This window comes from Kuraishia capsulata, genomic scaffold (assembly GCF_000576695.1).
Source record: "Kuraishia capsulata CBS 1993 genomic scaffold, Kuraishia_capsulata_scaffold_1, whole genome shotgun sequence".
In the NCBI taxonomy this organism is placed as follows: domain Eukaryota; kingdom Fungi; phylum Ascomycota; class Pichiomycetes; order Pichiales; family Pichiaceae; genus Kuraishia; species Kuraishia capsulata.
The window spans coordinates 1,249,118-1,260,617 of NW_019172950.1; the positions used below are offsets into that span (position 1 = coordinate 1,249,118).

General features: G+C 45.7%; 5 protein-coding genes across 5 annotated transcripts; 2 read left to right on the forward strand and 3 right to left on the reverse strand.

Moving 5' to 3' along the window:
* Positions 1-15: 15 nt before the first annotated feature.
* On the forward strand, positions 16-2,078 carry KUCA_T00000683001 (uncharacterized protein; the record flags this gene model as incomplete). The annotated part of the gene is made up of 2 exons (XM_022605246.1): positions 16-179; positions 251-2,078. 2 exons carry the CDS (start codon positions 16-18, stop codon positions 2,076-2,078), a joined length of 1,992 nt encoding a protein of 663 aa, XP_022456733.1.
* A 162-nt stretch (positions 2,079-2,240) lies between these two features.
* On the reverse strand, positions 2,241-4,904 carry KUCA_T00000684001 (uncharacterized protein; the record flags this gene model as incomplete). The annotated part of the gene is made up of 1 exon (XM_022605247.1): positions 2,241-4,904. One exon carries the CDS (start codon positions 4,902-4,904, stop codon positions 2,241-2,243), a length of 2,664 nt encoding a protein of 887 aa, XP_022456734.1.
* Positions 4,905-5,358: 454 nt separating this feature from the next.
* On the reverse strand, positions 5,359-7,798 carry KUCA_T00000685001 (uncharacterized protein; the record flags this gene model as incomplete). The annotated part of the gene is made up of 2 exons (XM_022605248.1): positions 5,359-7,707; positions 7,793-7,798. The coding sequence occupies 2 exons, from the start codon at positions 7,796-7,798 to the stop codon at positions 5,359-5,361; spliced, it is 2,355 nt and encodes a 784-aa protein (XP_022456735.1).
* Positions 7,799-8,827: 1,029 nt separating this feature from the next.
* KUCA_T00000686001 (uncharacterized protein) lies at positions 8,828-10,264 on the forward strand (the record flags this gene model as incomplete). Its single annotated transcript, XM_022605249.1, has 1 exon — positions 8,828-10,264. One exon carries the CDS (start codon positions 8,828-8,830, stop codon positions 10,262-10,264), a length of 1,437 nt encoding a protein of 478 aa, XP_022456736.1.
* A 668-nt stretch (positions 10,265-10,932) lies between these two features.
* Positions 10,933-11,427, reverse strand: KUCA_T00000687001 (uncharacterized protein; the record flags this gene model as incomplete). The annotated part of the gene is made up of 1 exon (XM_022605250.1): positions 10,933-11,427. One exon carries the CDS (start codon positions 11,425-11,427, stop codon positions 10,933-10,935), a length of 495 nt encoding a protein of 164 aa, XP_022456737.1.
* Positions 11,428-11,500: the final 73 nt, after the last annotated feature.

An 11,500-nucleotide genomic window follows, 5' to 3' on the forward strand; every position in this document is an offset into this window, starting at 1 on the left:
AATAGGATATATAACATGGAGAGCGCAAGTGGGAAACGCCAAGCACGAATTCTATCGACCGCTTGCTCGTTTTGCAGAAAGAGAAAACGGAAGTGTGATGGTCATCAGCCTTGTTCGAACTGTATCAAGTATAAGAACGAACGCAATTGCGAGTTCGCGAGTGATCAGGACAAGAGAAAGTAAGTGAAGAGACTCGTTTGATTTTGGGTTGATTTCATGATTTTTCAGACACTAACTGGCAATTTGACAGGTGGAAATACGACTCCGCATATGTGGATTATCTGGACGTTAAGAGTGACATATTACACCAATACGCCGCAGAGTTGATCAAGAACAACCCAGAAAAGGCCCAAAAGATGAATGTCGATATTAACAAGCTGTATCCACCCATGCCAAAGCTTTCGAGGTCTGTCACTTCGTTGCCGTTTGGAGTTAATTCCAGTGCTTTAGAGGAGATTGTATCGACTGCATGGAGAGTCAGGAAGGATGACAAGGGAAAAACAGAGTTCTACGGACCTCTTTCGGGAAGACAGCAGGTGATTGAACAAGACGACGACAAACCCTCGGAGCTGGAATCGACTGGGACGGATGTGACTTTCACGAACAGTGCGTTCAGAAGCCATCTTTTGGACCTGTTCGAGCTCCATTTTGGTTTTTACTTTTACATCTCCGAGCTCACTTTGAGCGAAATGAGGGAATGGTCTTTCCCGAACCAGGAATTGGACAAACACCTATTGTTGTGTGCGGTATTTTCATATGCGGCGCTATATTCTGATCACAAACATACCTCTGGGGCCTTTTTAGCAGAAGCTGAAGCCGTGGCCCTTTCCGCTTGTAGAGGTCAACTCAACTACAGAGTCTTGCAGGCTTTGCTGATATTATCATGTTATGAGCTTGGAATGGCTCATGACTCTGTTTCGTGGCTTTTTGATGCGATGTGTGCCTCGCAGACCCAGTTCATGGGTCTTCATCTTGGAGAAGGACAGCGACCTGATGATCCCATCTCTTTTTCCAACCAGATAGTTTCCATGTCGCCCGTGAAATCAGCCTTGTTCTGGTCCATTATCCTGCAGGACAGGTTTATCACTACAGTATTAGGACGCGGATGTCGTATCCAGTATTTCCGCATCCAGGCTCCCTTCTATTCTCCAAGGCTGTCTCTGGAAGCTGGTGGAGATCTAGCACTTTCGGAATCCACATTCGCTCTCCATTCTAAGTTATGGTACATTCATGATCGGAGCATGAGTCAGATCTACTCTTTCAAAGCAGATTATCTCCATAACTCGCACAGGCTCATTCTTGTCAAACAAGGCTTTAGTTCCCTTCAAGTCTTGTATAACTCCTTTCCGGAGAAGGCATTGCTGAAACCCGACACCACGGACAGAAGGGTGCTGCTGCTGCACCTATCATACTACGTTGTGTTAATCCTTTTGCATCGGTCATACTTGAGTCAAAGCCCTGCTGACATCATGTCGGTTCTGATACAGGATTGTGATAAGGCTGCGAGATTGGTACAGCGGTTCAACTACTTGTATGGATTCGACCAGGCCCCTTACTTTGCAGGCTATCTTATCTTTCAATGTGCGATGTTTGACCTGTTTGTAATGGCCAACCAAGACGAACATATCAAGAAAGGATCCGCGGAAAGAATGGGCATCTATGTTAGAGGTCTGCTTAGCTTTGGAAAGGTCTGGCGCAGAGGGGTGAAGGATATCAGGGTTCTGTCATTATTGGCAGACAAATGGAATGTGGTATTCCCGCTCCTCAAAGAGGCTGAAGCTCTCACCAGAAGTGTGGGTGAAGCCTCTACTCCTGCAAGTATGGACGATCTCAAGGAAAACATCCAGAAGTTTGACGAACAGTTCCAGCCATACCATGATCACATTTATAACAACTTGAAGGTGGAGGATGAGACAGAGATGCCACATCCACCGGAGTTTATGGATACGTTCAATTTCAGCTTTGCTGGGGAAGATAATTCGATGATGACGCCATCTTTGACGGAGGAAGACAGACGCACTTATTTCTCTAGACCTCCTCCCCCATCTTCCCAGTGGACCGGTAATTTTTTTGGTTGAATTTGTGGATACTGACCGAAAAATAAACTCATTTGCCTGTTTCTCACGCAGGCCCATATCGGGCTGGACTCGAAGCGCTACTGACAGATAAGTGTGATTTGTTTGTCATTATATAAGTAAGTAAGCACCAAACTATGAGAACTGCAGGTATGTAAATTATGTTCAGAAAAACACCACATCGTTGCGGTCGACTTTCCTCTCCTTCATCCAATCTTCCACCGAGGTCACCATTCCTGGAGGTCCACAGACCAATACCATAAAGTCACCTTTCTCGAATCCCGAGATATACCCATCCAGGATCTCACTTGTGATTCTTCCCACACGACCAGACCAGTTCTGTGGAAGTTTTGAACTGTCACTGAGCGAGTACTCCATCTTGATCTGGGGACGCTCTCTCGAGATTTTGTCCAGCTCCTCTTTGCAAAGTATATCTTCTGGCGTTCTATTGCCGAAGAAGAAAGTTACTTTTGTGCCGTCATTTGCATCAAAGTATATCTCCTTTATTACTTGGTAACATGGTGTGATACCACTTCCTCCTGCAATCATCACAAAGTGTTTCACGGTACGCTTTTTGCCATTGAATAGAAGATTACCATCACCGTGGTACTCAAACTCACCCAATGGCCCCTTTACTTCAATCAGAGAACCCAATTGCATTTCCTCTATCAAAGTTGTCATCTGACCACCTGGTATATCACCGTTGGGAAAGTATACCTTAATCAGAATCTCCAATATCCCTTTCGTCCTGTGACAGCTCTTGGGGGTATAAGCACGCATTACATGTTTCCCGTCTTTGTTTTTCAATCTCAAGTAGAGATGTTTTCCGACAGCGAGTCCCGTGGTCTGATCTGGATGTTGCAATTTGAAAGAAAATACTCTTGAATCCGCAGATATGATTTCTTTCTTATCCAAGACAATGGAAACCCATTTTTTCGGATCTAGCAAGGTTGGTCTGTTGCAGACATCTTCCTCTACATCGGCACCTTTCACACCTTTCACATCCGACTTGCTACCAGCATTTTCTAAACGTCCAAGGTGCCATTTGGGTAACATTTTTTTGGCAAAAGAAGAATGAATCGCCAGAAAGTCTTCCGTGGCATCTGTTCCTGCCACCATAGTGATGCTCTGGGCCCCACCAGGGTGTTCTTCCAGATACTCTGTTCCATCGAAAACATGACCCTTAACAACGAACCATGGGTTTGTCTCGTTCTCGTGTTTTGCAAACTCCTCCATGCTAATTACCACATTCATCTTCTCCGGATTGCACATCCATTCCAAATCCTCATCAACTTCAGGCTCGCCGGGAGCGGCTCCTGCACCATCGGCATCCGATGCATCATTCTCACCCCATGTTTCCGACAGGATATCGCCTTTTTGTGCTTTGACCCTATCCATCCAACCACCAGCTTTATTCGCAATAACCGGGTGTTCAAACTTGAGTGTGTTCAAATCATTCTGATCAGGATGAGTTATCGCCACACGATACCACCAGTTGTTAAGCATTGATGTCACGTTCCAGTACATGTTTCTCGGCTGTACCACCATTCTCTCATCCATTCCTCTAACTAGTATATCTTTGGAATCACGCAGCTCTGATATCTTCACTTTTACATTCCAGAAACACCAGCAGAAGCATGACATCCTGTCACAAACATTAACGAGTCCCCCGAAGAGACGAAAATAACCAGCATTTCGGTATATGTCTTCGGGATACTCAATCTCAGTAAGTTTCCATGTCTTGCCTCTATCCAGACTCACTTCAACTCTCCCCACCCTTACTCCACCACCATTGTATGCAAATCCCTTAATTTCATAGTCATGGCTGACGTTATCCTTGATCACTTTCAGAATTTCGTCATTCTCAGGAACGCATGTTATACTTTGTAAATTCAGATCGTATACAGCATACCTTTCGTCTTTCCACCAATCAGGATTTGTTTTAGCCATATCAGGAGTGACCATGGTTGGTAACACTCTATTATCAAAGTAGTGATACCAGTTATCGGACGGTTTATCTGAGACTATCAGTCTCTTCAACCATTTGACGGAACGACCTCCAATGCATCCTGGAATAACCACTCTGAGTGGTCTACCATGGTCCGGAAGCAAAAAACTCCCGTTTTGCTTATATGCCAACTGGATACCTCTTTCAGGATCTCTAGCCCATGCTAGGCGGATACAGGTTCCATAATGCCCGTTTGCAGGTGTATCACCCCCTTCCATCCACACATACCGTGCACGTTTGTGAGGACCAGCCTTTTCGATTATGTCACCCAGCATGGGACCAGTCCACAGCGAAGTTGACGTTCCAGCAGCACCCCAGTTGAATCCTGTTCCTTTTTTGACCATGTTTTGCTCTTTTCTTCTGTTACCGGCACAGACCATGGTGACAGGTTGTGTGTATATGTCCATTTCGGACATTATTTCTCTGAGACTGATAGTCGTTGGACGGTCCACCATTCCCTCAATACTCACTGTCCAGTCCAGCATTTCCTCATCTGCCACCTGTGGAACAGCCCCATGGTTCCTCACAAAATGCAACTGTGCAGAAGTCAAAAATCCACTTTTGTATAACAGAGATAGCGGAGGCTCGCTGTTGAAAGGATGGCCTCCAGTCAGCCTCAACATACGTGGGTCCCTGGCTACATGATTGTCCTTGGTCTTGAGGTCTATATCGAGAACTTTTGTCAGAAAAACCTTTTCTTCGAGAACCGGGAAGGGCAGCACATCGAACGGGTTTCTGGTTTGAATGTCTGGAATCAGTGGTGCGTCCTGAGGGAGGAAGGACTGGTGCTGACTATAGTCAACGACTGAAGGTGGAGCCATAATGAATAAACAGTAATAAAAACCCAGCTTAAGCCTCAAAAACAAATGCTCAAGTCTACAAGTAACAATCTAGGATCGAAAAAGACCAAATGCTTGTTTTATCTAGAAAGCAGTATACACAACGCAGAATGTACTACCACTTAGCCCCTCCGCGATACAAAAGAGACGGATGTTATTCCGCCTATCTTGCTGCATCGAAATTTCTAGTCGGAGTATATCTGCCAGCAAATTATTAAGCGCCTGGCTTAACAGTGCAACAATTGGGGACTGGCGGAGAAAGTTGTGTATCCGGTTGTGCATTAAACCGCATGCAGCAATCCGACCCGGATATTTGAAGCGATGCACGTCACCGCCGAGCGGAGTATATTTTTGCGGCAACAATACAGGCGTTTGGCTACTCGGATGAAAGAAATGAAGATACTTTTCGCAATATTATTTTGAAATCTGTTATACATCACGCATTGGAGTTCTGGACAACCAGCCTAGCAAGATGGGCAAAGAAGGTCTTGAGCGACACGTCTTCGGTGTGTACAACAGTGTTGGCATCCGAACCATCGGCAACATATCCAGCCATGGCTGCACCAAAATTTTGCGAGTCATTTTCGGAAGGGTTAAGTTTTGAGTACAAGAATCTCGCTTGCGACTTACCCTCATCGGTAGTGACGTATCTTGGAAGCGGGAATCTATCCGAGATCAGACTAGCAGCCTCCTCTCTGGAATTGTCAATCATCTCGTACACACCAGGATATTCATCTCTTGGATACTCTTTGTCTCTCCATTCAGCAGCCACATGACCAAAATAGATCACAATGTAGAAAAACGCATCCAACAACAAGACAGAGTCCGCCTGCAGGGAAGCAGAGTCTAAGAGAACAGGCTCTGGGTCTGAGCCATCTGCTCTGAACACGGTCAAAGTTGGTTGGATCATAACCAAAGAGTCTCTGATGTCTGTTCTCAACAAAGTGTGGTGGTAGAATGCAGTCTCATCAGGGGAGCAGTTGAACACTTGCAAGAACTGGGATCTTCTCAAGTGGTAGATGAATTGTGGTAACAACGAGAACTTGCTCGACAATCTGAACGAGTTCGAGTCGTTCTTGGAGTAGTCACCATAAACGGTGCACAACTTGACCAACGACTTATCTATCCATCTCAGAAGATCAGAGTACTCACCTCCTGCCTCAAGTTTGTGTACAACCAATCTGGCATAGAGAACTGCAGCAGCCTCCTGGTCGAAAGTGTGCGACAGGTCGGTGGAATTTGAAGTCATTCTTCTCAAGGTTGTAACCCTGGTTCTCACCGAGCCGTTCGCGTGTCTATACGTAGTTTGGAATTGGATGCAAACATCGCCGACCGAAGAGTTTCTTTGGTCCACGGTTGGCACAGTTTGCATATCAAAGAAGATACCGTATGTGTGTCTTGGGGACAAAGAACACATTCTCCACTTGTCCGAGAGACCATCTCCAACTTGGATGTCGGCAACGTTGTCAGCATGATGTTTCAAGGACATCGCATGCCCAACGACGCCGGCAACCTTCAACTTATGAGAGGTAAATACTTGCAAAGTACCATCAAAGTAGCTCGATGGATAACCTTCGTCATCCTTATTGAAAACTCCAAAGAACGAGTTCTTGAAGATGGAGGTCTGAAAAGAATCGGTTACTACCAAGACACCACCAGTGAGGTTGGCCAAGGATCTCATCTCGTAGATACCCGTTTGGTCGTAACAACCGGCAAATATATCCACCGAGAAGATACTGGTGGAAGCATGGTCGATACTCTTATCCTTGATGTCCTTCTTGATCCCAGCAGCCTTCGAAGCCAGCTTTTTGTAGAATGCAACGCTCTTCTTGTAATGCTTCGCGGACGCCTTGTCTATATCATTATGCGATCTAATTGGCTCCTTGAGCTCCGTACCAACGATCATGCCTGGGCCAAAAGTACATGGACCACCAGCGAAAAGGGTGATCTTGGCGGCACATTGTGAAAAGGCACCTTCGACCAAACACGAGGCGATGGAAAGAGCAGCTCCGGTAACTCTGACAGCTCTATGGCCACTTGGAACAATCCACTTAGAGCATTCCAAGCTTTCAATGGTCTTCGTAATCTGAAATTCAGCGTCGCTGTCGCTCAATGGAAGAAGGAACTTGTTTATTGTTCCGTTCTGAGTCTCGAACTGCTGAATCCAGGTCTTCTGGCAATTACCAAAGATCCCGAGTTGCTTCTGGACCTCCACGGATTCGTGCTCCTTGCTCCCGCTAAACACATACTTCTTGAAGCCGGACTCGAACTTGAGCTCGTGGACGTTTACCACAGAATCAAAGGTAATCAAACCAATGAGGGCTCCTGGGGGATGCAAAGACAATGAAGTGATCAAACTGTCTTTCAATGCCTGCAAGTCCTCTGGTTCCTGGCACAGATCAATAACGTACAGGAAAACAGGTGGGGGTGGAGGCTGTTGTCTCTTCAATACGTATTCAATGGTGGATGCCAATGGGGTTAATTCAACCGGCAAGTTCTCTGCTGAGAGGCTGCAATAATGGGCAGGAAGTTGGTTTCTGGAAAGACAAACCGGACAAGTCCATATTTTTGCCATCAAATCAATGGTGCTGTAAGGATTCATAGCCGCATGACACTTACGACATATCTGGGGGTCGTAGTTGGCTGTTGGCAAATCGTCTCTTGGATTCAATGGCGTATACAGACATCCGACCGGTGTGGAGATGTTCTCTGCCTCGTTTCGGGTGACTGGAAACGCGTTCCAGTTGAAACGAACACCATCGATGTCTTCAATTTCGTAAATGTCCTAAAAAAGAGAAAGTGTTAGCAGTATAGTTATTGGAAAAGAAGTTGCAACGGGAAGTGATCTCTAGATCACATCAAATACTCACCGTCATGTCGAAATTTCAGATTCAAGCGATCAATAAGTTCAATCTGGTGCAAGAAATGACCTCGGTAATCGTTACTACGATAAAGGTAAATCTGAGGATATAACACTGGAAGCGAGGTGGAGACAACCTTGTTTGAAGGACCTTGATGCTGGTGAATGTTTGTTTGGCCTGCCTCGATACTGGACACCTGTTTCGATATTGGCGATAGGGGGATCAATGTGGACGGGGCGTCATAACCTCAAAGTAGTGGATCATCCAAACAATTTGACTTGTTTAGTGCACGTGATAACATCGCAGTTTTAACAGACCCGTGTCAAAATGGCAGCTCGGGTTTAAGACATCTAGGTCCTTCTAAGCGGGGAGGGTAGGAGGCAGCATCAGGTAAAGCCGTTCGATTGTATACGAGTGGGCATTGAAATTACCCCGATCCCAGCACATTGATTTCTGTATGAATACATGAAGAGGCAATTATCTGGGAAATTACACTGTCATAGAAACAAGCTCGACTTTTCTGTTGCTGCAGTTGTCCAGGTCATCTCCGCCATCGGTTGACCCGCATACATCATAAAAAGAATCTCTAGACCCTGCAATAACGATAGTAAACGTATCACTCACTCTGCAACGTTACCAGGCACAACTACTAAATCATTAACCAATCATAATGCTCCAGCCACCTGACACTGCGTCTATAGTCTAACTCGCAAACGGCTGAATAATCAGCAGAAGCAAGTATTTCTTTTTCAGCGGGCCGCTCAAGCCGTTAAGTCCATTGGTCGTCGCACCAACTCTTATATAACTCCACATTCGCCTCCCTGGAAATCACTTCTACTCTGCTTTTCCGTCAAGCCGTAAATTTGACTAATTATACTGGTTGTGATTGTTCTGTTGAAGTGATTCGCACAAGTATCAGAGGAAGGTAGTGCACATACTAGCTTTTCATTCTTGTATTACAAATCAACTGGGTGCGCTCCATATCATCAGGTGGCAAACCAACAAGCAAAGCTTTACTTCACGATCAACGCGACTATCCCAGAAATGGCCGACTCCAAAAGAAGCAAGTACGACGAAGACGACGAAGACGATGTGTCTTTGAAGCGCCAGGACCGCGATTCTGCGTCGCCAACCCCAGGTCACAAGCCCGGCAGAAAGCCGATACAGACGGAGCCAAAGAACAAGAGAACAGCACAGAACAGGGCCGCTCAGCGGGCTTTCAGAGAGCGTAAAGAGCGCAAGATGAAAGAGCTGGAGATGAAGGTTGAACTCTTGGAGAACGAAAAGCTTCAAATGAGCAACGAGTCTGAGTTTTTGAGAATTCAGGTGGAGTCGCTAATGAATGAGCTCGGTCGTATCAGAGGAAAGAGGTCTATTTCCGACGTTCTACCGAAGGCGCCAATTGTGGATACCGTAGCGAAGTCGAGTTCCTCAGATATAAGTTCAGCCGCTTCGAACGTTTCGGACTCCCCAGGTTCTGATCTCTCATCTGCCTCGTCCGCAACTCCTTTGAGCTCTTCCAACAAGTCCACATTCAAGTTTGATTTCCCATGGAGAGAAAAGCCCCAGCAAGTGACTGGATCGCTTGCGCTGACTTCCCGTTCTTCCAAGTCGTCTGTACCAGAACTGGCACCCTCGACTAAGACGTTCTCCACCGCCAGCGAGTCTTCCCCTGCTACGAACGGCTCCATGGAGTTTTCTGCAACGGATGATACTTTCAAATCGGGACTAGACACTGTGGAGCACTTTGATGAAAATGTGGACAGTTTCTGCGCGCAGTTGAACACTGCCTGTGGAACCAAAGATTGTCCTGTTCCAAAGACCCTCGACTACAGAAGCACGCAGCCTTCAGAGTTCTCCAAAGCCAATACCTTAACTGCTTCCAATAACTTTTTGAATGCTCCGTCGCCTATGGCTCTTCTATCGGACAAGCAAACAGTCGGGGGAAACGACCTTGAAGACCCAATGGCTTTCCTCAACAACTCCCCCTTTGACCCAATGGTGGTATTCGACAACAATAACCACAACTATGGCTCCAACGAGTTTACGGACCTTTTTGAGGACGATTTATTTCAGAATGATGATGTTGTGAGTGGATTGGTGACGGAGGAATCGAAGTACGACGCTTTTGGCTCTCTATATCAGGAAAGTGCTGCAGTTACCACCGCCAATTTGCAGAACTTGAACCAAACGAAGGTGCAAGTTCCAGAGAATATGGATGATGACTTGTCCGATAACGACGTTGTTCCAGCAGAGCCCAATCTTGTTAAATGTTCTGAGATATGGGAAAGAATCACTACCCATCCTAGGTTTTCAGAGCTGGATATTGATGGCCTTTGCAGCGAGTTGAAGCAGAAGGCTAAATGTTCAGAAAAAGGAGTTGTAATTACCAACAGGGATGTTGCTCAGATTCTGGATAATGCTCACTCTCAGAGAGGTGGAGAGTCTATTTCTGAGCCTAACAGTTTTTTGAGAGTTTGAAGAAGTTGAGTAAGAGTTTTTAGTTGCTATCTGACACTTCAGAGCAGCTTGGTTTATGGGATGAGACTTACGTTTTCCGGTTTTTAGAATCTTAATTATTATCGATGACTATTTATCTAGGTTGTGTAAGCAAGAAGAGAAGAAGTCTTGAATATCAAAGACAGGTGATTGAATGCGAAGACACTCATAGAGATCTAGCTTTCACCTCTACGTACAATGTGAGTTGAAACCATCATCAAGAAATGTATGCTAATGAAATGGACCAATAAAACCAACTACAGAAGAGAGAAAAGCGAGGGATCCTCCAAACCGAAGAATGGAGTACTATCAAGCAAGTCAGACTCTGTTAGAGGTGATCTCGGTGAGTAGTAAGCAGATGTTGATCTAGTTTGCACCAAAATAGGAACCGAATAGAGCAGAAAAACCCGGCACCAGAGTGTTGGCAAACAGCTTGTCCATCAGATATCGATCGAAATCTGTGGATGGGAATGGTAACGATGATGGTTTCAACCTCACATTTCCTACAAGAAATTGTCCTGTAGCAGCGTGAAACGTGATATTACCCGATTATAAACTCATTGTACATAGAAACTTAGTTTTCTGGCACTGTAGGAATATGGGTTAGTAAACAACGAAATGGGAAAGCAAGATGCAAATCAATGCAGTAGTTAATACATACCATCAATGTCACCACTGTCGATGGCCTCGATAATGTCGTGAGGGTTCTTACCGGCGACACGGCAGCCAACGGACTGAGCAGTACCCAAGATCTCCTTGGACACGGAAGCCAGGGACTTACCGAAGGACTTCTCCTTCATGGTTCTGGCGATCTCGAAGATCTCCTCCAATGGGATGTTACCGTTGTGCTTGACGTTCTTCTCCTTCTTTCTGTCTCTTGGGGCTTCCTTCAAAGCACCAATGACCAGGGAAGAAGCAGATGGAACAACGGAGCACTCAGCCTGTCTGTTTTGAATCTTCAATTGGACAGTGACCTTGATACCCTTGTAGTTCTTGGTAGCCTTGGCGATATCTTCACCAACCTTCTTTGGCGACAAACCAAGAGGACCAATCTTTGGGGCCAAAGCGGAAGAGGCACCGACCTCACCACCGACGGCTCTCAAGTAGATGAACTTGACTTCATTAGGATCTAACTTTGGAGGCATTTTGTGTTTTGAACTGTTGTGTTTGCTGAAGACAAAAGATTCAGTAGAGGAGGTGAAAAACCCAAGATTAGTA